This window comes from Aptenodytes patagonicus, chromosome 3 (assembly GCF_965638725.1).
Source record: "Aptenodytes patagonicus chromosome 3, bAptPat1.pri.cur, whole genome shotgun sequence".
In the NCBI taxonomy this organism is placed as follows: domain Eukaryota; kingdom Metazoa; phylum Chordata; class Aves; order Sphenisciformes; family Spheniscidae; genus Aptenodytes; species Aptenodytes patagonicus.
This window is the reverse complement of record NC_134951.1, coordinates 74,003,342-74,028,382: the sequence shown is the minus strand read 5'-3', so window position 1 is coordinate 74,028,382 and position 25,041 is coordinate 74,003,342. Positions and strand designations below refer to the sequence as shown.

At 37.1% G+C, this 25,041-nt stretch overlaps 1 protein-coding gene across 1 annotated transcript in view; it reads right to left on the bottom strand.

Annotated features, from left to right (window-relative positions):
- The window catches only part of SYNE1 (spectrin repeat containing nuclear envelope protein 1), a 268,227-nt gene that overhangs the window by 228,501 nt on the left and 14,685 nt on the right, over positions 1–25,041 (bottom strand). The window contains exons 4-14 of the mRNA XM_076333837.1: positions 24,667–24,750; positions 21,535–21,555; positions 21,165–21,257; positions 19,309–19,487; positions 17,141–17,337; positions 16,890–16,999; positions 6,632–6,739; positions 5,715–5,852; positions 4,399–4,563; positions 1,254–1,366; positions 534–702 (exon numbers count right to left, since the gene is read on the bottom strand). Coding sequence (XP_076189952.1) covers positions 534–702; positions 1,254–1,366; positions 4,399–4,563; positions 5,715–5,852; positions 6,632–6,739; positions 16,890–16,999; positions 17,141–17,337; positions 19,309–19,487; positions 21,165–21,257; positions 21,535–21,555; positions 24,667–24,750 — 1,377 coding nt within the window. The remainder of the gene's footprint in view (positions 1–533; positions 703–1,253; positions 1,367–4,398; positions 4,564–5,714; positions 5,853–6,631; positions 6,740–16,889; positions 17,000–17,140; positions 17,338–19,308; positions 19,488–21,164; positions 21,258–21,534; positions 21,556–24,666; positions 24,751–25,041) is intronic.

Here is a 25,041-nt window from a genome sequence, read left to right as displayed (position 1 = left end):
TCAGTATAGTATATTACACAAGTACACAGAGGCAGCATAACTTCTTTTTTTTTTTCCCCTTCATTTGGAGGACTTTAAAAAAAAGTACTGTGGGGGACTGCATGCCAAAAACCTCTTCTAACTCTACACTTAATTAATCTGTGTATAGTCACTATAAAGTGCATCTATGCGGTTGTAAAAGATGATGAAATTAAGTTCTTTGGAATTGCTATCTAAGGTAAGTAAAAATCTAGGATTTGGAACCTCCAGATGTGCTTGGTAAGTTGATGGTCGGATAGTTAGCAGCTGGGACATTATTTCTGTTTTTGAAGAGACGGTGTGAAGAGAATAATTTTCATTTTTAGCCTTTTGACTAAAGTTCCTCCATAGGGAGGACAGATTCACCTCTGAAAAGATAGTCCATAGGAATGCAGTCATAAAGTTGATGACTGGCAAGTCTCATTTCTGTTTCTGTTCTTCTATTCATTTCCAGCAATCTTAAATAGTAATATTTCAAAAATAATTATAAAAAGAAGAAGACAACCCTAACTTACAATATAATTTTGAAGAAGTAGTTCCACCGACTCTCGCCTTCCATATTTGATAATCCATGATTTTAACTTTGATTCTGCAAGGACTAAGAGTGACAGTAGACGGTACTTCAGTTCCAGAAACTCCATCTTCAACAGATGGAGCTCAGACGAGGAGACAACAAAATTAAACCTATAAAATGAATCACACTGTAGTAAAATACAACAATATTCATTTTTGCAGGAGAGACTGAAATCTTCAGTTACAGTTCAGCTATTTTTCTAATCTTTCACCTAATTCAGAGTCTACAAACATTTAATTATGCATGATGATCATTCTGATGACTGCTCTTGAATAACAAATCAATTACATTTCTGTTTATTCATAGAAATCACCAGTTTACATCTCTTACTAAGTTTTGTCAAGTCATTTTTCTTTTCTTTTTTCACATGCATCCTGGCTGTTGTTACATAACATTTCTTCCAGGGACAAGTAATAACAGGATCAATGTAAAAAAGTATTCCCTTCCAAAACCCATAGCTTATTTTGATTCTCATCAATCTTCAATGCATCAGGCTTTTCGGTATATTTTTATGTATATTCTAGGAGGTTTTTCCTTCCAATTTTTTCATGCTTGCCACTGAGAAGCATAATTAGACAGTGATTTCTACATGAACAGATTAAAAAGCAAACAGGTTCCCTTTCATTCACAGAGGGTTTTTATTTCAGATTGAAAGCCTTACCTCTCTGCCATATCCTCTAATTGGTCAGGTGGAACAGGCACTCCGTTAACAGACCTGGCCCCGTGGATCTCATGGAATGCCTTTTTGTGACCATCTATGTTTTTCAGCAGATCCTGATTTGATTTTAAGAAAGAGAGATTGGGGGGGGAGGAGGGGGGAGAGAGGAAGACAGAGAGAAAGAGGGAGAGAGAAGGCTCACAGTAGGCTATCTAACTAATAAGCACAATTTTAAGCCTGCACTGATGACTCAATACAGTTAACTATTTGATCATGCTCTCACATTTGCATGCAAGGTTATGCATACCACAAAAGCATTTACATCAACTTGAACATTTATATAGGGCATCCCCTTATAAGATGCTCTGCTAAAGCTATGTCTAACAATTATGGAAGATTTTAAAACAGAGGATACACTGCAAAGGTTTAACAAAACAAGAACTCTTAACTGTATTAAATAATCCCTGAAATGCAGTCTGCGAATACTCTAACATCACAACAGCATAATCTTGCTAAATTTACTCTTCACATCTTTATAACAGATACTAACCTTTATTAAGTACAGATTCAAATTTTCAGCAACTAATCTACTCCGCTATATATAGGCAGAAGATCCATAGCTCCTTATGTAAGTACATATTCAATGTTTAGTGAACTTTTCACTCTCTCAGCATCGAAAGACTTCAGGATCGCTCTCTCTATATTACACGAATGAATGCAGAATGTGGTACCTGACCTGTATTCCTGTGATAAGAATTGTACCAGCAAAAACCTTACAGCAGAGCACATTTCAACTGTAACTAAGCAACACCGCTTCAAACGGCTTCCTGGAGATTACATATTAAAATGAATGACTGGCAGTAGTCTTTGAAGAGACACTGTAACAATAACACATCAAGTCCCCAGCGGCTGAGAGGACACAGAACAGTGGGTTTTTTACTGCATAGAGACAGCTCCTGGCACAAAGTGCTCAGAAGCCTATCAGCAAAGGAAATTACACAAAGGTCCCCCTTTTTCACCTGGGGGAACAAAATGCAGGCTTGTGTATTGATCACAGATGTCTATTTACTCCTATGTGCTGAAGAAGGGTTTCTTCCCAGTCAACACCCAGTGTTTGCACAGCAGAAATTAATGGTAATTCACTGGCTCAGCTCACCAAATGGTCCCACCATCCCCACCAACCCACCTATATTTTCATTGTTTTCCACTTCAGCCAAGACCTTGTTGTGAAGAGAAATGAACCGGGCTTTCTCAGATGCAAATGATGCACTGATTTTACTATGGGAAAAACTCCACTGAAGGTATCCTGTGACTAACATACTCTCACATAAAGGAAAGGCTTGGAACAAGTATCTCGGCCAGCTGCATTTGAGACTGTGCCAGACAAAAAAGGATGCCCCTAACATGCATTGGTAAGTCCAAATAAAACCCAGTAGTTTCATCCAACATCAACTGGAAGCCCATGAAAACTTTTATATAGTGTTCTCATGAAGTGAAATCGTGCTCTGCAAAATGACCCTCAACAAGCACAGACATTGTTCTTAATTTCTGGGTCTTGGTGGCAATATTAACTAAGATAAACTTAAGTGCTTGCCTGATTCCATTAAGGTTTGTCCAAATAAACTGGTACATTTTGTATTAGCTTCAAAATGGCCATAAGCTATAAAGTTCACTAAAATAACCCATCATCAGATAAGACAAAGATATAGAGAAAGCGATGACGTTATCTGAACAAAATCATAACAAACAAACCCCAACAACTTCCTAGGAAACAAGGACTGAAAAAACACCCACTAATGCATTTCTGGTACTATCCAAGAGCACATTAGGATTCATCACAAATCTGAGTGACAAAACAAACTCCAGGAACAGATATAATTACCCATGCTTCTCTTGAAGCTTTCCCTGTCCCACTCCCATGGGAAAACTGCCCTGGCACAGACTAACCTAAATCAAAGTTTATTTGTTGGTGTAGAAATCCCTCACCACAGCATTTCTGATGGAAAGAAAACACAGTTTAGGACACACTCTTTTGTGTTTCTTATGAATGTATTAAAGGAGGTCTATAGTGTTCACATTATAAGAACAAAGAAGTGTTTGACTTGCTTTTTTTAAACAAATGTCAAATCTTATGAATCCTGAAACATTTGCTGTTAACAAGAAAGCTAATGAAATTTAGCATTACAAGAGGCTAGACCTTGAAAGAAAACAGTATCTTCCTCATAGTTTTTAATATTGTTTTGGTTAAATTTTATTAGCCACCACTTAAGTTAGAAGAGCTGCCACTGTTCTAATAAAGAGTAATCAGAAGACCCAACTGATCTTCCAGATAAACTACCATTGTCTGTCACAGCTGTTCTGAGATGACCATGAAACTTATCAGCTTTTCATTATATGCCATTACTTTTTAATAAAAAAACCCACCCATATCCAAAACACAAAAAATAACACAACTACAATCAAGTTTTAAAATAGTAGCGATAGAGAAAAAAAGCAATATAAAATACAGCCTTACTGCCACAAGTGCAGCCTTTCCCTACACCATCTTTTTCCTTTCTCTGTCATATTTCCTGGTTCAGTTTCATTTATCATCTCACCAACAATTTCCATCTGTATTTTTCTCATATATATTACAGAAATGCACAGACAAACCGCACAGTTTTGATTTTAAATGAGAACTTGGACTCAGCAAAGAACAATGGCAAAGGTATTTAAATTCATCTGGAAAAGTTTCCTGTTTACCACAGCAGAGGGGACTTCTCATGCTATTTGTCATCACAAGACTATGAAAATTCACTTCATTCTATTTTTTCCCCCAGTGCATATCACCTGCACCTATTTCACCTAATAAGTTCATATTGGTTGAACAATGCACCCAACTTCGGAGCTCCCTATGGAATTTTACCTAACAGAAATCCTAGAACAGGGGAACAATTAAAATATTAATACCTGATATCTCTCAGATAGAAGCAGGAGGAACATTCAAAAGCAATTTTGAATATTGCTTGTAAGACACACAGATATCACAGTTGAAGTTATCACTAAAAGACACCTAGCTTTAGCTACCATCAAGATGACACCACCAAGATCATTTACAGCTTTGGAAACAATGAAACGCAATGCACAGAATGAATGCATGTAGATCTACCTTATGTTGTTCAAGCTTCCGGTGTATAATGTTCGCTGTTTCCTCATGAGCTTGCTGAACCGTTACTTCTTCCCTCAGAGCAGCCTCTGCTCTATAAAGCCAAGCACCGATGGTACCCAAAGGTGCAGGAAGAGATTTATCAAGGTGTATGTGCCAATCAAGTAGCTAGGAAATAAAAGTAAGAGGATTGAACTTCCTTCCTTGCTTAATTATACAAACAAGTATCTTGAGAAAAATCAGACTTTATACTGTAAGACCAAAACCCCACATAACAGAGTATGTTTGAGACATAAACCTAGGTGTATTACTTCACATTAGTTCTGAAATTATAGCGTTCTCACAGGCAACAAAATCTCTATAACGATTTGTTGATTCATGTATTTCCCTTCCAGAATGGTAACTGAGTTACAGAACTGACCACATATAAACTGGAACAACTGACAAGCTAAAGATCTGGAATTTCATCAGTTAATAGGCACAGCAAGGGATGTGAGACCTTCTTCCACCCAATGTCATTTATTTCATGCTCTTGCATAAAATCTTTCTATCTCTATTTTGAATGTATTTTCTATGTGTAAAGTGCAAATGAGTCTCAAAGGACTGTGGCATTGAGAATATAGCAGTAAAATACCATGTCTTATTGGCAATCCCAGTTATGAGAGTGAAAAATAATTAAAATTATGTCAAAACTCCAGAGTATTTTTAAACAGATCTTCTGTTAAATATATGACATAAAACCCCCCATATATACACTGAGTAATAATGATTTAATAACTTCTTGTTTTGGACAAACAGTATAACTCGCTTGCGATTTTTCATTCAATTATTACAAAATTACTATCATAAATACTAATATTAATTTATTGCTATTGCAACCAGGTCAAAAATAGCATTAAAGCCTTATTTATTGATAAAGTATTCAGTATTACACAGAAGCTTTTTTTAGTTATATTAAAAAATGTTATACTAGAATTTCTCCGGTAACCAGCATTTCAAAGGGACATTGTCATGCTTTTCTTTTTATCAATGATGCTTTGAACTTGGCTAAGCACTGTTAACACACTTTCAAATAAAGGGAAACCTCAAAGTATAGTCCTTTTCTTGAAGTTTGTATTCTGCCTATGAACAATATTAAAGATGATAGTGCAGTAAATGTTCTCAAAACAAATGCAAAATAATTTAACAGTGCTAGAAATTTGGTCCATTTTTAGGTTCCTAATGCCTAATAAAACCAATAGCAAACAGGTGTCTAAATGATTTTAAATTCTCATCCTTCACTTAATAAAAAATATATAGCATAATAATTTTCAACTTACCCTGGAAGAAACTCTGTCCCATGCTTGCTTCACCATAGCTTGATCAAGTGATAATTTACCATCTTTCCTTAATGACTGGGTTACAAGTTCAATCTGTTTCCTTTTTACCTCATATTGTACTCTGAAATGCTTAAACGACTGCACAAAGAGAAAATCAAACCAATGTAGTACAGAGTCAAAGAATGAAATTCTTCAACATTTATGGAGTGCTACAACCTATGACAATTTTGCACTGACAGAAGTCTTAATCCTTCCCAAAAAGGAGTAGCAGTAAACTTGTATATTTACACTGAAATGCATTTTATTAAAGGTTTTAATAGACTGTAGAATCCTCCAGGGAAATATAGATAGGACTTTTGTATTTCCCTTCAGTTATTAGATGCCTGAACCCTATATGAAATCAGATAAACTAGCAATTGGATTAAATGTTACTTGGGACAGACAGTGGCTGCTTTTAGAGAACAGCCGAGTTTCAGGAGAAAATTTAGGCCAAAATTTATATTGCTGGTTTAGACACTAACCTTTGAGAGAGGAGTTAAAAATGAAGCTCTAAGCCCTGTCCTCTCCACCTGTCACCTCATTCAGCGTTCAGTCATACCTCCCATCTGAGCTATATCACACAGAATCTGGAAGGACTGTACAGACACATGCTCACTTCTAACTAGGACAGTCCTTATTCACACTGCTAGAAAAAGCTCCGTGTTAGGCAAACCATCTGTGCACTGTTCTACGTAGCAAAGCTGAAGCTGACATTACAATTCCTCCACCAATAAAAGGAAAGACCGTTTGTGTCCTTATTTCTTTAAACTTCGGTATATTGACTTGCATATATAGAGATTGCATAAAATACTGCAGTATATGTTACACATAACGATGACAATAATGTCTTATCATACAAAATTTTCCCTACTGCTTACCTGGTATTTCTCCTGTAAGCTTGTTTCGGCCACCTGTGCTCGGGCTAAGTCTCTTTCAAATTGTTCTGCCCACACTTTTAGGTCTCTCAGCATCAGTCTGTCTTCCTTCTGTGATTTAGTACAACCACACACAAAAAAACCCCATTGCAGCCTATTAGTAGAGGTGTCCAGAATATAACATGTATATGTTATAGTCCAGAAATTAACATCTCTCTAGCAAGTCAAGATCATTAGCTGTAGTGAAAGCCAATGGAACATCTGGGCCTAATTCTCTCATCATTTATCTTCATACAGTCTAACTGAAAAGCACTTCCTGAGTATAAGAGGAGAACTCAGCATCTAGACATGAGTCTTACAGTGGTGAAATCATGACGATTTGGGACATTGCAGTCTCAGAGATATTACTTGCAATTCTCATCTGGTGTTAAATTAACACAAAGTCCTCTAAATATACCTCAACAGCTAATTTTAGTCTTCCACATATTTGCAGAGTCAATTTTCAGTAAAAGTTAATTGAGCTGAGGCAGGAGAGGCTTTTATCATCTTTTACCACCATTTTATTATCTGGTCTGCTGTTGCTGAAAAAACCCGTTATTTTCTGAGTGACTTCAGGGCAATCCTTGACATCAAGCTCCCAGTGCAGAAGTTGGCAAAATATTTTGATAGAGAATGTTTTAACACGGAAAATGAAAAGAAAGAAAGAAAACCCAATTGTATTCAGTCTCTTTTCCTTCCATGCCATTTTATGGCTTTGAAGAACAGCATATTTGTTGTACAGTTTTGCTTTAACACTTCAGTCTGTCATGGCACTGGTGCTTTGCAAGGCTGCAAAGTTCTCTGCAGAATTCAGTGACCTGGCAGTGAATAGAAAAATACTAACAGGAAATCTCAGGTCTGTGAGTGTGTTATACGAGAAGGTTAGCAGAAAACAGAAAGTTTTTTGTGCACTGTGTAAGTAGGCTAATCAAGTAGGATACAAGAGTCCGTCTCAGATTTCCCACCAATGAACCATATGTGCTGGCTGTTAATCAGAAGCTACTCTTTGAAACCAAAGAAGCCATATTACTGTAAAATTTGTGAGAAACTGATCTATTGCAGAGAACAAATGCAACACCACATCATATGAGTTAATCACCTAAAATGAGTGATTAAGTTTCAAGCATTACATGAGAGAAGAAAAACTGGACCATGTGATAAAAAAGAATAGCTACTGACTGTATTCATGAAACAACGTACTTTCTTTTAAGAAAAGATCCTAACCTGGGAAAGGAGCCAATTATGGTTCCTTTCTTTGAAAGCTGCCTCAAATATGTAAAATATAACTTCCCTTAATAATTTTAAAAGCATAGACCTATTGCTTCATTTCAGCTGAGGAAAGGACAGGATCCTAAGATAGGAAAGAAACCCTTCTTTCATGTATTTCTACTAATTCTCTTACTGATTCTCTACTCAAAACAGCGGTAGTTAGTTGGACAGAATTTGCAAAACAGATTGTGCAAATATCACAGGTATTATATCTGTTAACTCACTAGGTAAATTCTTAGCTGGGTAGTTGCAGCAAGGTTAACATGATCTTAGAGCAGCTGTGCTGGAACAACGTTCACTATAGCTCATGCTCCTGTCTTCTGACACTTGCCAAAAGTTGGTACCTGAGAAACAGTGTAGGACACCTATGACACTTCCCTGCTCCAGCTATTTGTAATACTAGCATTTCCTTGACTGCACAGTGTCCCAAGAAGCCAAACCTCCTAGTGCTTCCATCTTCTCAAATCATTTAAATATAGAGAAGGACAATAAAATTCCTACTCTTCTGGTCTGATAGCTGGCTCTGTGTGTGGAAAAATAACACCAAGACTCTTTGAGATAAACAGCAAAGCCAGGACTATCCCCTATGAGGAGAAGAATATAAGAAGAGAGAATTCTTAACTCCTTCAGTCATCAAAAAAAGAACTTTGGTATTAAATGCACTCCATTCATTAGAAGTTACAACTTTAGCGAGACTGTTGAGATCTCTATTAATAGTTAGCTTTCAGCTCCATAAAGGCAATACTAAACTATGCATCTTCATGGGTTGAAAGTCTTATAACAATCCTACTAACTGAAACTTTAAGTAATACATTCTTCAAGTCAGGAAGAGAATAAGTGTGTCACAATGTTGTGTATATTACTTTTAGTTCACACTATAAATTCAGTTTTGTAAAACACTGGCTTTTATTCCTCTATGGCTCACGCTCTTATTGCTGAGAAGCACCTCCATAAGGCAAGTCATTGCAAGAAGAGCATCTGTGTGGCTGCAACTGTTTGTACAGCAATGTGAGCAAAATAGGTATTTTGCAAGATTCCTGTCAACATAGCTTAAAAATTTAATAATGGCTAAAACTGGGTCTGACCAAATCTTTTTGAAATAGAATATCACCGGGATCAAGAACACCACTACGGTACCTGAAGATAAAGAACACAGGAACAGCCACACCTCTCTTAAGTCACATACCATTGCTCTGACATTAAGTGAAAAGATAAAGTTAACAGGTGGCATTGAATCTTCTGCAATTTTTTTTTTTTACTATTTAGTTAGACAATTGTTTACTTTGTTTAATTGCAGAAGATTTAGGTGTTTCAGTAACCGCCTAACTGAATGTTAAGACATTGTGCAACAATGCGTGATAAGCATTTTATTTATTTATTCGTACATTTTCACAGGTTTCCAGTTCAGCGCATCACTTATCACCTGCAAACTTGGTTCTGTGGTCCTTGGTTGATACAAAAGCATTTTAAAGTCTCAGTTTGGGTAACCGACATAAAAGATTCACTTTCTTAGACGCCAAGGCACCTTGTCACCAACACCCCCCAGGTTTAATGAGCTATCATTCTTAAAAGACGACTTTCATTACTGCCCAGTAGTTCTTACTCTTAGTAAAAAAATATCAAAAGGATATTCTTACAGATATGTAAACTATTTTCTAAAGCCTGCACATCTGAAGTAGCATACAGATCAGAACATAAACCATCAAAGAAAAGTTATCTAGGATAATTATAACTATTTGTGCTTTCCCCAGTATGAGGATCGTTGATCTCTGATCATATTTATTTCAATTTATCTAAGCCACTATGACTTATTTTCTGCATGTTACTTCTAAACAACATTTTAAAGTATTAATTTATTGTGACACCATTCTATGAATATTCACTGATTTGCAGAGATGAACAGACCTGGAGCACTCAACTGCTAAAGACCATCAAAGGTGGTAATTAGAGAAAAGTGTTTATGAGTTCCAATAGGATAAGGGGGTACAATTTAAATTTACAAAGAAAGTTTTCAGCCCAGACTCAAAATCAAAACATTATTTTATTAACTGATACTCCAGAGTTAATGTGAAAATTACATAATACAGAATACTTTGGTGTTTGAAGAGCTAAAAATACACATCTGTGTTTCATGAGAAATTTAATTATGGATTTGAAAAGGAGTACTTTGTTGGGTTCTCTAATATGTAATTATACACCAGGTGAACCGTTCAAATTCTCAGGCACAGGCAGGATAGAATTTTCAAATATGAACTTTTAAATCTAAAAAAATTGTCACCTGTTTTTCAGGGATGTTGAACTATTGTATTGCCTATGCGCTGAGAAAATCAAGTCCCTCTAAAAATGTTTATACGTGAATTTAATTAATTATGCTATTCCTTTTGAAAACTGGCTTGTATATATGTGTTACCGGATGTATATGTGTCTATGTGTTACTGAAACACGTTCACTGACAACAGCATCACAGATGCACGGTGAATGCTGAGCCAAGCATCATCTTCAGGGATGAGCTATTAATGCCTATCTGTAAAGATAGACAGTAAGTCACTGGAAGAGCTCAGAAAGTTATTTTTACGGTTGCTGCTCAGGAAATTCCTCTTACATTGGGGTCCTGCTGGCATAAAGATATTGGAGGTGACAGGATTATCTTCTGAATTACCTGCTCATCAGAGCACGAGAAAGACTTTACATCAGAAATACTTTGAAGGAGAGTGCTTCCTCTATAGTTAAATTTATACCACGATAAAGAAATTGACAGAGCTTTTACCACTTCAAATCTTCACTAGCTTAAGCAGCAAGGCCCTGGGGCTGTGTAAGGCTAAGAATGTACAAGGTCCCATTAAATCAACCCAAACTTGCTTGCATGGATTGAGAAGATGGGAATAGTTCTGCTATCAATATTAATCTTCACTTCAACACATATCGCTAGTTAGATATACGTAATATGAGATGAACCCTTGATCATACTTACTTGAAAATAACCTGTTACTTATATATTAAAAAAAAGAAAAAAAAACAAACCAACACAAAAAAGAGTGTGGAACCAAGGTAATTAATTGGATCAGGTTAAACTATAAACACTGTTGACTGACTGCAGTGACACCTGTTGTTTGTTTCATAACATATTCACTTCTGCAGTGTTCCAGTTTCACCTCTGAATGTTCCTTTCAAATATTCCATGTTAGATTTCTGAATTTCTCTCAGTTAAGACTAGACAATTATAAGTATCTAAATGTCCAAGATGATTAAAAAGGTATATTTTTTAAAACATCATAATTTATGTGAAAAAAGGAGCAGTGCATATCATGCAATTACACATGAATGCTCTCTCCTTCCAACGCACAGTCCACATACATCACTTGCACAATCATCTATACAATCTAGTATCTACTCTATAAACCTCAAGACATACAAAAAATCCATCTAAAATGAGATTAGATGAAAAGAAACATTGACCTATAATCTATTTTTTCACGTTTATATCTATACTTAAGAAAACCAAAACCATAGTCTGAGATTTATTATAGGAAAGTTGACTTGCTTTTCTGTAATATTTCTGTGAAATTATTTGCAAAATTAAGCATTAGGCTGTTAGGATCAGCTCATGTAAGAAGGTAGACTTAGACTCATTATATTCATCTATTTGCTTTTTTGGAAAGATTAATATATGGATCTAGCAAACCAAAGTACATAAAAACACCCAAAATCTAAAGTCAAATAAATGCAGGATAAAAACAGATAACAAGCATGAAAGGTCCAATTCAAGCAATTCTTCTGGAGCATATTACCCTTACCTTAAATTTCATAAAAGAAATGACAAAAGTTGGGATTGCTTGAAGTTCCTAGCAATATGAAACAAATGGGAAAACAAGAAAAAGGGGGGAAAAAAAAGGGCAAACAAAATAAAGCAAAGAAGACAGAAAGTCCAGAGAGAACAATACAAGAGCCACGCGTGTGAGAATACAAGATGTACTTAAAATATCATCAAGTTCATGTGTCTATATCATATCTAGTGAAGTAGTTTTCATATTAGATCCGATTTCCAGATTCCTAGTCACTACATGATTTATTTTATCTGGAAAAATAGTTACTTACCTTAGAGTAACTGTGATTCTTTGAGATGTGTTGACTACACAAGTTCACATATGTGCATAGCTGGTCCATGCATGAGATATTAGATCCCTTTTAATTCTGGAAATGCACATGCAAATAGCTGTTCCCTCTGACCACAAATAAGGGACAAGCTTCAATCGTTACTCCACTTCTTCCAATGCAAATTCCTTACGAACTGAGCATTGGAGGGAAGATGAATAGGAATTTGTGTGGACAACACATCTTGAGGAAACACAGTGGCAGCTGAGTTGGCTGGAGGGCAGGGGGAGAGGGTTAGAAATCCTTCCCCCCCGCCCCCCATCAAAACCCACCCAGACACGCTCCACTCTGAAGTAGGATTCTTCTAACTAAATGTAGGCATCTGCAACTGAGATAGATAGTCACTCTTTCAGTTCTTTTTGACAAATAGAAAAAAAACTGTTGCATCTAGCATCTACTGCCCAACTCATCTCATTCTACAGCAGGCACTTAACACAGGTCAGATGGAATACACCTTAAAAGTGCTTAATTTTGGAAAACAAGAAATTAAGAGTACCCCAGGAATTTAAGGGATAAAAGTCTTGCAAGGTTATGTCTCCCAGGTACCTGGATTCTACCATTCTGTGATACATATTTCCTTATACTAGACTTCAGGGGGAAGACAGAAAGGCTAAGAATAGGGGGATTATACCAGTCACAAAAATATAAAGCATGCCTGGATTTCTTTTTAATCAACTGCTAAGAACATTTTATCTATCATTACCTAAGGGAAGGATTCATCTGAGGCAGTTTTAACTCTGTTGAAATGCTATGCAACACGAACTTCCAGAAGACAGTTTATTTAGCACACCATCTTAAGAAAGATACCATCTGGAAAAGTGTCTATCTCTTGCTGATTACAGGTGGAGGGTAAGTACCTAGCTTTTACATTCTTAAAGATGGATGAATCCTGCCCTAAATAACTAAATTAACCAAATAATGTAAAATTCCTAAGGAAAGCTTTATGATGGATGTGGGTACTCCAGGTCAGTAAGAGGGAAGAAAGAGGCAATAGATACTGTTCTACCTTGCACTGTTAGCTATGGTGATCACAAGGGCATCCAATTAATTTACATGGTTTCCACAAAACACAAAAGGGCTATTTTAAAATGAAGCAATCTTATGTAAGTTTGGTCTGATCTTACATATGTTTGTATACCTAGAACAGAATCTGTGGACAACACTTCTTGAAAAAGAGTAAATTAATTTTCAATCTAAATGGATTATATAGTCACACAAATATCTCGTATCTGATGCACTGCCAGCTCTGTGCGCTGAGAAAAGAAGTACTCTCTCCTTTACATTTTTTCCCGTCAATTAATTTAACAAGGTGAATATTAGAATAACCATGGGTGCAGAAAGGGGTTAAAAAAAGGCACTTAAATGGCTTGTGTTGTCAAGAAAGTCAGTTGCCATACTATGATTCCAAGCAGTTACTTCTATCAAAAAAGATTTCCCTTAAATTTGCAAAGTAAGTTCATGAATGTTTCCTTAAGTACTAAATAAAATAGTCCTTGCTCTTATAAACAGAATCCACTTTTCTATTTTTTTTAAAGGAATTTAAATCTCCATTCTTGCATGATGCCATTTAGAAAAGAGCATTCCTCTTGCATTGCAAGAAGACCTCTACTGTCACTGTTTCATTAAAATAAATCTTAAATATATCAACTGCGCTCTTAAATATTATCACAGAATTGCAGAATCACAGAATGGTTGAGGTTGAAAGGGACCTCTGGAGGTCATCTGGTCCAAACCCCCTGCTGAAGCAGGGACATCTAGAGCCAGCTGCCCAGGACCACATCCAGATGGCTTTTGAATACCTCCAATGTCGGAGACACCTCTCTGGGCAGCTTGTCCCAGTGCTCAGTCACCCTCATAGTGAAAAAGTGTTTCCTGATGTTCAGAGGGAACCTCCTGTGTTTCAGTTTGTGCCCATTGCCTCTGGTGCCTCACTGGGCACCACTGAGAAGAGCCTGGCTCTTTGCACCCTCTCTTCAGGTATTTATACACATTGATAAGATCCCCCTGAGCCTTGCCTTCTCCTGGCTGAACAGACCCAGCTCTCTCAGCCTCTCCTCATATGAGAGATGCTCCAGTCCGTTCATCATCCTTGTGGCCCTTTGTTGGACTCTCTCCAATATGTCCAGGTCTCTTGCACTGAGGAGCCCAGAGCTGGAAACAGTGCTCTAAGTGTGTACTCACCAGCTGGCAAACTCCCTTGACCTGCTGGCAACTCTATAAATTTGGATCTGCTGTTACTTAACCTGGCGATTTAAATGATCCTTTGCCTAATTTTCATCAACCCACACACAATTAAGAATTTGGGCTAAAAAGTATGAAAGCACTCAGTGAACAAAACCTCCAAAACGTATTTGATTATGAAATATTTGATTGAGATTTTTCTTTCAATCTTCCCTTCAAATACTGTATAAATATGGAATGCAATACTTATGTCTGTATATTTTTAAACTGCATTGTTGGGTTTTCAGCACTAGAATCTCTTCACAAGCATCATGTAATATGAATGACACTCTTATTTTGCCAAGGATTATCTGGATATCTTGTTTCATCTAGGTATCCTGCAGTCAACAGGATCAACTGCATTAACTCCGGGCTTTTTTCCCCCTCCCATCCAGAACTGTGTAAACTAATGTCCTAACATTTGTTGGAATTTGTATATGATAGTATACCAAACCTATAATTATGATTTTCCTGAGAACAGATCAAATATTTTAAAATGCAAGTTCTAAGTATGGGAAATTTGATTATCTGTTGACAAATTCTCCCTGAAAAGTCATAAGCAAAGCAACCGAGTGCAAAATAAGCTTCTCTCTGTGATATATGAGAAAAATACAAAAGTTTACAGTAATAAAAGACCAAAGCGTGCCAAAAGTTTAGCCATTTGAGAGCTTATATCTATCCAGTCCCAAATAGATGAAAGCATTGTGGTTTTTTTTTTCTATGTATTCCACTGCTTCAGGGCCGGTGACTACTTGGGGTCCTGGACTTTTTGTGCATCGCTTACTGGCTTGGATCCATCCAGATCTCTTTTCCATCAACCTATCACATGCCATGTGGTCATCATTTTGTACCATGACCAGAGGTGAGGGAATGGAAGTTATGGTGGACAGGACTAGGGAGAGAGGTATAGAGTGGACATAGGTGCCGGATAGGGATGAGAATTTTCCAGAGACGGATTAGCAGAATTTGTGTCAGAAAAAACTGAGGGCCCCATTGCTATTCTTGACTGGAGACTCCACTGGAGAAGTGGAGTTTGTCTCAAACTGCCAGGCATTCCATCAGGGCTGTGAGAAGGAATATAGTTCTTCCTCAAGGAAACAAAGCATGATGACATTAGTGCGATGTTAAACTCTTACTTTCTTCTCAAAGTCTGGGAGCTACTGATTTCTGCAGTGTGACATGCAGGGGACCAGCGGTTCTACCAAAATTCACCTGGATTGTTACTGGAATATCTTAGCGATATTTACGAAGAGGAAGTGGTCTTGAGCTAAGCATGTCAAACTGATGAATTTCACTTCCTAGTCATTCACTGGGAATTCTGGAGGCAACTCAGTAGTTTCCCTTTCACAACTCACATGCTATAGTCTCTGTGGGTATAGCCAGAGGCAGGCAGAGGCAGGCAGAGCGTGGAGTGGCTGAGTCCTGCATTCTCCTGCATCGTCTCTGCATAAAGCTCAGGAGAAGGTGGTGAGGCTGTTCCTCAGAATCCAACCCCAGCACAGGCAGCAGACCTGGCCGAGGCTGTTGGCAGCAGAAACTACATTGTGTGCCATGGTATGGAGATGACGGGATTGCCTTAGCCTGCCACAGGCCACAGCATGAGGCCTCAGCGCTCACTACCTCTGCTTCGGCAGCCCCATTGCTCAGTGGGATGCTGTGGCATCGGCACACAAATGTCCTCAGACAAATGTTGCAGCAAGAAAAATGAAAAATTCCAGTGCTCAGGCACTGGAATTGGACAGCAGAGCTACCACTACCTTAGCCACGCATAGCCATAAGGAAGGAGGTTCACTCCTTTCAAAGCTCTTCTGTAGCTCTGTAGGGAATGCAAAGAAACACAAATAAAAAGTGCTTCCTCTCTCTCTCTTGCTGGGGCTGAGCAGATTGTCTCAGCAGTGTTTCCTGTGTTTGCCACAAAGAAAGCAAATGATCAGGATTAGGAAGTGAGTCATGATCACTTGGCATCACTGAGTATAGCCATTCTAGTGCAAAGCCAATGCACTAGAGCATACACAAAACAAAAACCAAGAAAAAAACATGACTGAAAACAATTCCTTAGAGCGAATAGTCAAACATCACTGTGCAATAGAAAGAAACCTGTGTCAAAATTGTAACTGCCTCCCAAGCCTAAAAGCCCAAAGACTAAACCTAAGCAACCTCTTGGACTATTCTTGTTTTTTATCCAGAAACCCAGTGTGATAGAAACAGAAGTGACACATTGTTTCAGGTAACAAATTATTGCAATCTCATTCCTGTTATGTTTGAAAACCTCTTAGGGAACTTCAGGATCCATTGGTTTGCTACCATCAACAATAACCGTTTGTGTTCTTTTTGGCTCCTACTGCTGAAAATAGGAAAATCTCTGCAGGATCACCATTCTATTTTCTCCATCTACTAGTAAACATCTGCAACACTGGTTCCTTTATTCTCAGCTAATCTTTCCCAGTTTTCTTATTGTGTTTGCTTTTCACTTGAACTGCTCATCAAAAGGAAACATAATAAACTGTGAGAGCTATAAAATGTATTTATAAAGCCCTCCTCATGACAAACTGATTCGTATAGTTATGCAAGAGAAACTTACATCATTGTCCTGCACATCAGTCACTGTATGATGAGGATCAGGATAGTACTTCAAAAACTGGGCTACATAGGTCATGACAGACTTTTCATCTGGCTTGTCAACATCCACATCTAGACAAGTATAGAACACGGTAAATTAATTTTTAGCTGAATGGCACAAAATGCTGCTTAAATGTCTAAACACTATGAAATAGCACATCTGATTTAACCCATGCAAGTAGTTCAAACTTTATTCAACTATGCATTAGGTACCTTCCGGATCAAGGAGCCTTGGAATTCCTAGTTCTGCTTCTGCGAGTGTGAAGGCTTCTTCCAGATTTTCTCTATTTGACCTTCCCCTCACTTTCTCCATATCCACTAGATCTGGGCGGATGGCATGAATAACGGAATGAAATGCAACACCACTCCTCCAACTTTGTCCAAAATCTTTGATTTCAATTCCAACTTGCCTAAAGAATATGAAAGAAAAAAAAAGTGACTTGCAACAACATCAGGACTAGATGAAATAGGGGAGGAGACACAATGCTCCACCCAGTGGCTACCCATCATTAAACCTAAACCACCTGTTCCTGCAATGCTAATCAGGTCAACTACAGCTCCATCCATCCACTGCATAAATACATTTCTGCCTATGAAGATCCGAGAGTTTTTTTGTCATATACGTACTGTATTTGTCTCCAGTAGGCTTACTAGTGGCAATAAGCCAATGGCATTTTGAACAAATGAAGTGCACCAAGGTTCTCAAGGTTCTTGTACAACACACACAGAGTCTGTGGATGTGTGCAGCTCCATTCACTATTCTCTCCCTCGCTATAAAGCGCTTCGTATCTCCCTCCATTATAACTACTGCAGTTCAGTTAGGAACATCAGTATCATACCAAAAAAAAAAAAAAAAAAAAAGACTGCATTAATCTGTTATCTTTTAAAATGAAAGCATGAACAGTGACATCACTGCTGTTCAGGTGAACATGTAACACACAAATTTCTTTATATTCTGACCAAAAGCATGAGTAATACTATAATTTCATATACCCAGAACACTTACGCGTCCACTAAAAAATAAACAGAAATGATCAAGAAATAGCAATATACAATGAGAAAGTAATCAGAACTGAATCACACTTCTGACTGCTTCTTTTAAAAGTAATTCTGAAAGGTATGGTGGTCCACAGACTGCAAGACTGTTTTTTGCTTTGAGCATGCAAAATTCCTCTGAGGATTCACTAAGACACTAAAGTAGTCTTGCCATTGGGAGGTTCACAGCAACAGTAACTCTGAATGAAGGTTTCATTCAAAGCTCACTGTGAAACACTTTCACTGACTTTAATGAGCTAGTCCTTGCAAATTACAAAGTGAAGCAGGGCTAGGCAAAGTGTACCATCCTTCCTCTAGGCTTCTTTCAACACATTCCACCTACTCTTCCGCATAATGTTGACAGTTTCATTTGTATTTGTTTGTTTACATGTCTGGAAATTGCAGCTGACCACTTTCAGTTGTCTGTCTCTTACTGACAACAATGCAATAGGAAGAATGTCAAATTAGACTGTACTGCACTATAAATTACTGTATTCTATCTATTTATTGGAGAACTGGAGAAAGTCTGTATCTTTACAATTATATTTAATTTCTCTAAGGCACCATTCCGTCACTGGCCATTTCCCCTCCACATTTTGCACGATTGATCTCTTCAAATAGCAAGTGATTCCTTAATTTGAACAAATAAATCCATTTTATTCTTTTACATCTTTGATTTTTATTTTCTTATTGTGGAAGCCATCAAACTACCATTGTATCTTTGATCTAATTTATGCCTTTTTTTATGCCTTTTTGGAAACAGAGCAAACGTGGGATAATTATACCAAATAAAGGAGAAAATTCTTAAGTTAACAAGAGATAGCAAGAAATAACTCCAAAATAACTTGGATTAAAAAGAATGAAAATTCAGGACAATTTTTGTAGTAATATGTCCCTTGTATCACAAAACTGCAGAATTCATAATTTTTCATCACCTGCCTTTCAACAGCAATGCCAGAATTTAGTGCTCCTACAAGCTCTGTCACTGAGGAATGCTAAGTTGGTGTGGGACTTGCATTGTCACATCGAGTGTTTTTGCAGCAGGACTAATACATTGTCATTCAGACAACTAATTCCCCTTTCAGTTCCTCATTCTGTCAAAGATAATCCCATTCATTATTCAGAAACTATAAAATGTGATTGCAATGCAATGCAAATAGTTATTTATTACTTGCTTGTTGTATGGTGGTAACATTTAACAGCCCCAGTTGTCAAAAAGAGTATGATCACAGGGAGGTGCTATATAAATACAGAGCAAAAGGACAATCCCTGACCAAGAGAGTTTAGAATCTGAAGAAAAAGTTTGCACTTAAGATATAAATTCAGTTCATTTGTAGGTTACTTACTTTGCTGCTGTGTACTGTATCCATTTTAACAAAGCCTTCCTGGCACTTCCTTGCACCTTGGTTACCACCTTCCGTTTGCTTGGGGGACTCGCAGTTTCTGAACTGACAACACTCTCCACAGAAGAAGCGCTGCTAGACAACGACTGCAGCTGTGGGAGGTTGCTAGTAAGCTCTTCAATCTGTGGGGAAAAAATGTTAATGGACTGTTTGTAGATAATATTCTTAATTCTCACCAGTTTCTTCAATAATTTCCTAATACAACTGCCAAAGTTGGGCAGAAGCTATGATTAACATGCTGTGTTTTATTTAACTGTACATTAAAGTAGCTTCAAAAATGCTAACGTATGTGCCCAGATGATGGTCTTAATTTCAGAAGTCCAGGACATGTAGCAATCATTGATTTTCTTGACACCCTACAGCTAGAACAATATGCAAGTGTGCCATGTTACCTATTATGACAAATTACCATTGAAATAGGAGACAATGGCTTACATTTAGTTTGAATTCAAATTATAAAACAATCCACTAATTTCAGAGGAGGCTCATTCAATTAAAGAATGGAAGTGACCTCAGTGATTTCATCTGGATAGTTCTTTATCTACCGTTGTACTGTTTTGGCACAAATTCAATTGCGGCTTTGCTTAGAGGTACCTTGTGAAGGAATAGTGAATGTACTGCAGGCAAAATGCATTAGTAGTGCTTGCCGAGGGTGTATGACAGTTATTCGCATCATGCCTTTCATCAAATGAAAATCATTAACTTGACTCTTTTAAGAACATTAAGTTGACTAACAATTTGGTTCTTTAACATGAAAGAGTTATATCCAGAGGACGTTGCAAGATTGTCTGTGCTGTCTACCTAAAAAAAAGTTTCGTCACATCACAGAATGAGTCTGCCACAATGAGAACCACAGCTCTCATGCGTTTCTGCTTTCATTCATGTTAAAATGATGTATCTGCCTGTGACAACTAAAGAAAAGCTCAAAAAATGACCCAAGTAAAACTGATGCAGAGAACTAGAGTTTCAGTAACTCTGAGAAGCATAATTTTCCCCATTCTTCTCAATAAGCTATAAATTAAAATAAAAATGTTAATATCATTCTTGCTAACTTTTCTTCTGAGGAGATCTGAACCATTGAGGTGTCGCACTGGTTGGCGCTTAGGAGAACAGCATCCCTGAGAAATGAAAGCTACCTCACAAGAGAGCCAAAGCCAAAGAACTCCATAAACAAGAGCAACAAAGTCAGTTGTTTTTTTAATTGCTGAGCAGTGACTCATTTTGTTAACTCATATGGACAGGATTTAGAAAACCGTTTTTCCCTCCCACCTAACTTCAACAGAATGCAAATGATTTCTCCTCTACAAATTCAAACGCCTCTCAATCTATACCATTTACAGCTAAATTTTGTCCTTGCAAATATCTGCATCTCCCAGTGAAATCAGCATGTTTACGTGTATTGTTTGAAAATAATTACTGTCTGACATCAAATGCACTGGAATTAGACATACAGCACAATCACCACTGAGAGTGCTAAAGGTACTTGTACCAAGAATCCACAATTCTATTCTTTTCTTCTGTTGCTCTGTTGTATTCTTCAGAGAAAGTGGAAGAATATGTTCCAGTGATGAAAGAACTCCATTCTATGCCCAGACCAATCTATTCCAAAGACAAATATCTAACTTTACCCAACGTGAAGCACCCGTACCATCAACTGTTGCTTTATTCAGGATCAGATCCTCAGCTAATTATAAAGTGACTTAGCTCTGGTGAAAGACTGGAACTACACCAGTTCATATGAAATGATGGTCTGAACCATGATTTGAGCAAGCTATACTGATGTATAAAAAATGTAGTACCTGAAAATATAAAATTATGGTCCACACCAAGCCAAGCACAATAGAAGGCCTACCATCAGCAATATCAGTTGAGTTTATGTTGACAAGCTTAATCTATATAGGAAAGAAAATGTGTTATTACCACACACAAGGAATGATAACAATTATGAAACACATTTCAAATAGGTTTTATATTTTAATGCATTTTTGCAATCAAATAACAAATTTCTTAATTGAAAAAATCATTGAATGGTGCAATTTCACTTTTTAGACACGTATAGCTATAGGTAATAAAAGATTTTTAAGACCATTGCATGATGTTATTTGTAGAAAAAATATTTAATTTCAAGCTGAAAGAACAATAAAAATTACATAGAACCATTGTACAAACCGGAGATCCTCTGTATATAGACTAGCATGAAAAGCAAAGGGAAAAAGATGATACAAAAATAAGTTTTAAATGATTAATTATTAGGTAAATACATTAATTTAATTTTATAATGCAAAGAAAGCACATTTTTGGAACATCTTACAACACAATTAATAAGGAAAGCAAATTAAATACTCCATAACAGATTTTAAATCATGCAGGGGTTTCTTTCTATAGTTCTAATAGATTTGGAATGGGAAGAGGAACGTGAGTTTAAAAATAAACAAGAAAAGGAAAAGGGGGGGGGGGGGAGAAAGCATAAAAGAAAGATAAGAGAAAAAAGAATGCCACAGTTCTCCAGTAGAGAGCCTTTTATTGTAAAGGATATTACCACCACTGATTAAGGCTCCTTTGCAAGACAAACCTGACTATAGTTATTTTAAAATAAGAAAAGACTTGGAAAAAATGAGTCGTCCAAGGTCACATGAAGTTTTTCAACAGAAACGGGAACAGATTCCATGACTCTTAACTCTCAAATGCTAATCTATAGTCTGAATAAAGTATCACCCTAAAATAAGCTCACAAGATTAAAGGCAGTAAAGGAGGAGATAAAGAGTATATCATAAAGAAATTAACAGGTAGATAATGCTGAAGGAAATGGAATAAAACAGGCAGTATTGGAAAATTATCAAATATGTTAATACTTATTTCCTCAGCAAAACTAAGAGTCTGCCATCAATCATGATATAAATATGAAGGGCTGCTAAAACGTTCATGCACTGCGAGCTTGTTCATGGACAAAGGTTATGGAAAAACCTTGGAGAATAGGTTAAAGAAAAGCAGGAGAATTACTTTAGGGGACCTCACTTGTCTTCCCAAAACAGAGAAAAGACTGCAGTTCTCTGAATCAGCAGCTGGAAACCCACTAGATAATGTCAAGAGCAAACAAAAAATTGCTGTTCAGGGCTGTCAAGCTCTTTTCAGAATTAAAACCACAGGCTGCTTGGGAAGAGGCAGAGGAGAAATCCCCACAGGTTATATTTCCAATCCTCTCCACCAAGAAATCTGACAAAACTCTGGGAAAGTTGACACTACTTGCTTCTCTACCAGTCAATGAGGAAAATTTTCTATTACCTACCTAAAGAAAAATATACCAAGAGTCTCATTCTCTCAGCTGGACTAATTCCAACAAAAGCTTTTCTTTTTCTAGAAAGCAAGGTTTTTCTTATATGTTTTACAGATCAAAAGATTTACAGGGACTCAGCTAAAGCTTCTGATTAGGCTACTGTTCACAGAAGCATAGCCTATCTAGTCTAGTTACTGTGTTGCCTTTGTCTTATACTCCATTAAAATGGATCTGAAACTACAAAATATACTTTTCAGAATCACGAAATAAACAGTTTGGTCCAGAATGAAATCTGTTGATTGCCAGCTGCATTTTGCAGTATAACAGGAGTATTTGCAGAAGTGTTTGGACAGTGAAAATAGGAAGTTGATTAAACATGTAATAAACTGCACTTATGAGAGAGCCCATGGAGGAAGGAGACCCTGTCGGCACTCCCCAAAGTGCTGTGCACAGCCACCCATCTCCCTTTGTTCACCTTTGAGTACAGCCCAGGGACTGCGCTCAGCTACTGAAGAGGCATTTGTTGTCTGAACAGCATCCCCACCTCCTCTGGGAGAAAAAGGGTGACAGACTGGATAGATGCATCCTTCAGGCTGGATTCAACCTAGAGATCACCTGCTAATGGACACCAATCTACCTGACACTGCATTTTTCCAACTTCCTCTAGAAGAAAATCTGGCATATTGATACAAGGTACATACAAAAATAACTTGGAAAAGTCCAGACAAAAATACTCAGATATCGCAAGCAAAACCACAGTACTCCATTTCTGGCAATCTATCTTGATCCTCAGCAGGGTCAGTTACCTAGCTGCACTGCTGTATTACTCCTGGGATCTAAGCTGGGTCATTCAGAGTTTGGGTCACCCGCTACATTGTGACATGTAGACTAGGGAAGCATGGGTTTTTTGCTCTTCACCCCAGCCTCGTCTTATTTTATACAGCTCTCACCAGAAAGCAGCTCTCTTGTAGCTAAGCCTCCACTCTCAGGCTGCACACGATATGGTTTGTATTAACAAACTGTACTACATAAACTAGTGAGATCGTGAGCTAAAGCTGAATTTTGCTTTGGTTATATATTTGTCTTTGCTTTGGTTACACATTTTTCAATTAAAAAAAGTTCTCTCATAGATTTCTTTTTACAGGCATCTGCTAAGATAGTTTCCCATGTAAGAGAAATATAATTAGGTCAAGATGCCATACGGTTAAAGAGAGGGAAAGAATGCCAAAACCCAACAACTCCTGGTGTACAGCACTGTGGAGACATAAAATTCATCAGGTGTTACATCTGCATTGAGAAAAATTGAACTAAAATGCAGAAATTAGAAGAACAAAATACCTGTAATCTAATTAAAAAAACAGATGCAAATCATTACAATAGAGAGAGAAAAGTGAGGAAAAAAGGCAGAAGTAGATTGCTTTTATTTGATATTCATACCTAGATCACATTGAGCTTTTAGGTTTTCTGTCTTTTGTTAAATTTATAAAATATTTTGTTTCATTTCTAAAATGACCACAGCACTGACTTTACCAGAATCGATCTAGGAATTAGTCTGAAGTCCTGCCAAGCTAATAAGGGGTCACACTGTTCTAAATTTTCATGTCTATACTTTCAGGGAGTAGTTTTGCATGTACAACCTAGTGAAGTCCATAAATCTATTCTTTTAATTATAAATTAATGACTCTGCTGAACTGAAGATCATTGTTCTTTGCTGAGAACAGCAACAGGGAAGAAGGGAACATGAGGAGCTGAAGAGCACATAAAAAAAAAAAAATGGAAGGAGATCATCCAAGGTGATTCTAACTAAAAAAAAAAAGAAAAGTTTTACCCTATACATTGCTACGTCTTAGTGTTGGAACTTGACATTTTTAATTTACAGCAACTTTTAGGCACTGTATAGAAACTGAAGACTGCATACATAGCTCCAATTTTGGAGAATAAGAACAGGTAGGTTGATACAAATCATACATTTAAGGAAAGAAATAAAAAAATAAGGAAAACCCAGGACTAAGTGCTACCAAACCTACCCGTCTTCCTTCTAGAAACTTAAGAGCTGTGCCAATGTTGGCAACCCAGTGAATTCTCTTCAGCTGACGTCCCTGCTCACAAGGCTTAAAGAGAAAGAACAGTATAAACTCCAATTAGATTTATGTCAATTTGCTGCAAAAAACGAAGTTCCAGATTATTATAAATGCTGATGTACATAACTTAGTCTGATTTACATGTTAAAATGTTCCTTGGAACAGTCAAATTCTATTTTTGCATATACTAACAAGGAGGACCGACAGATATAGGGGACATAACCGTGACAGTTCTATTATTAAAAAGTTATGTCTTAATAACCTCAGGATGCAAGCTGTCGGCTTCAGCCCATAAACTTCATCAAATCAGAGAACTGTTTT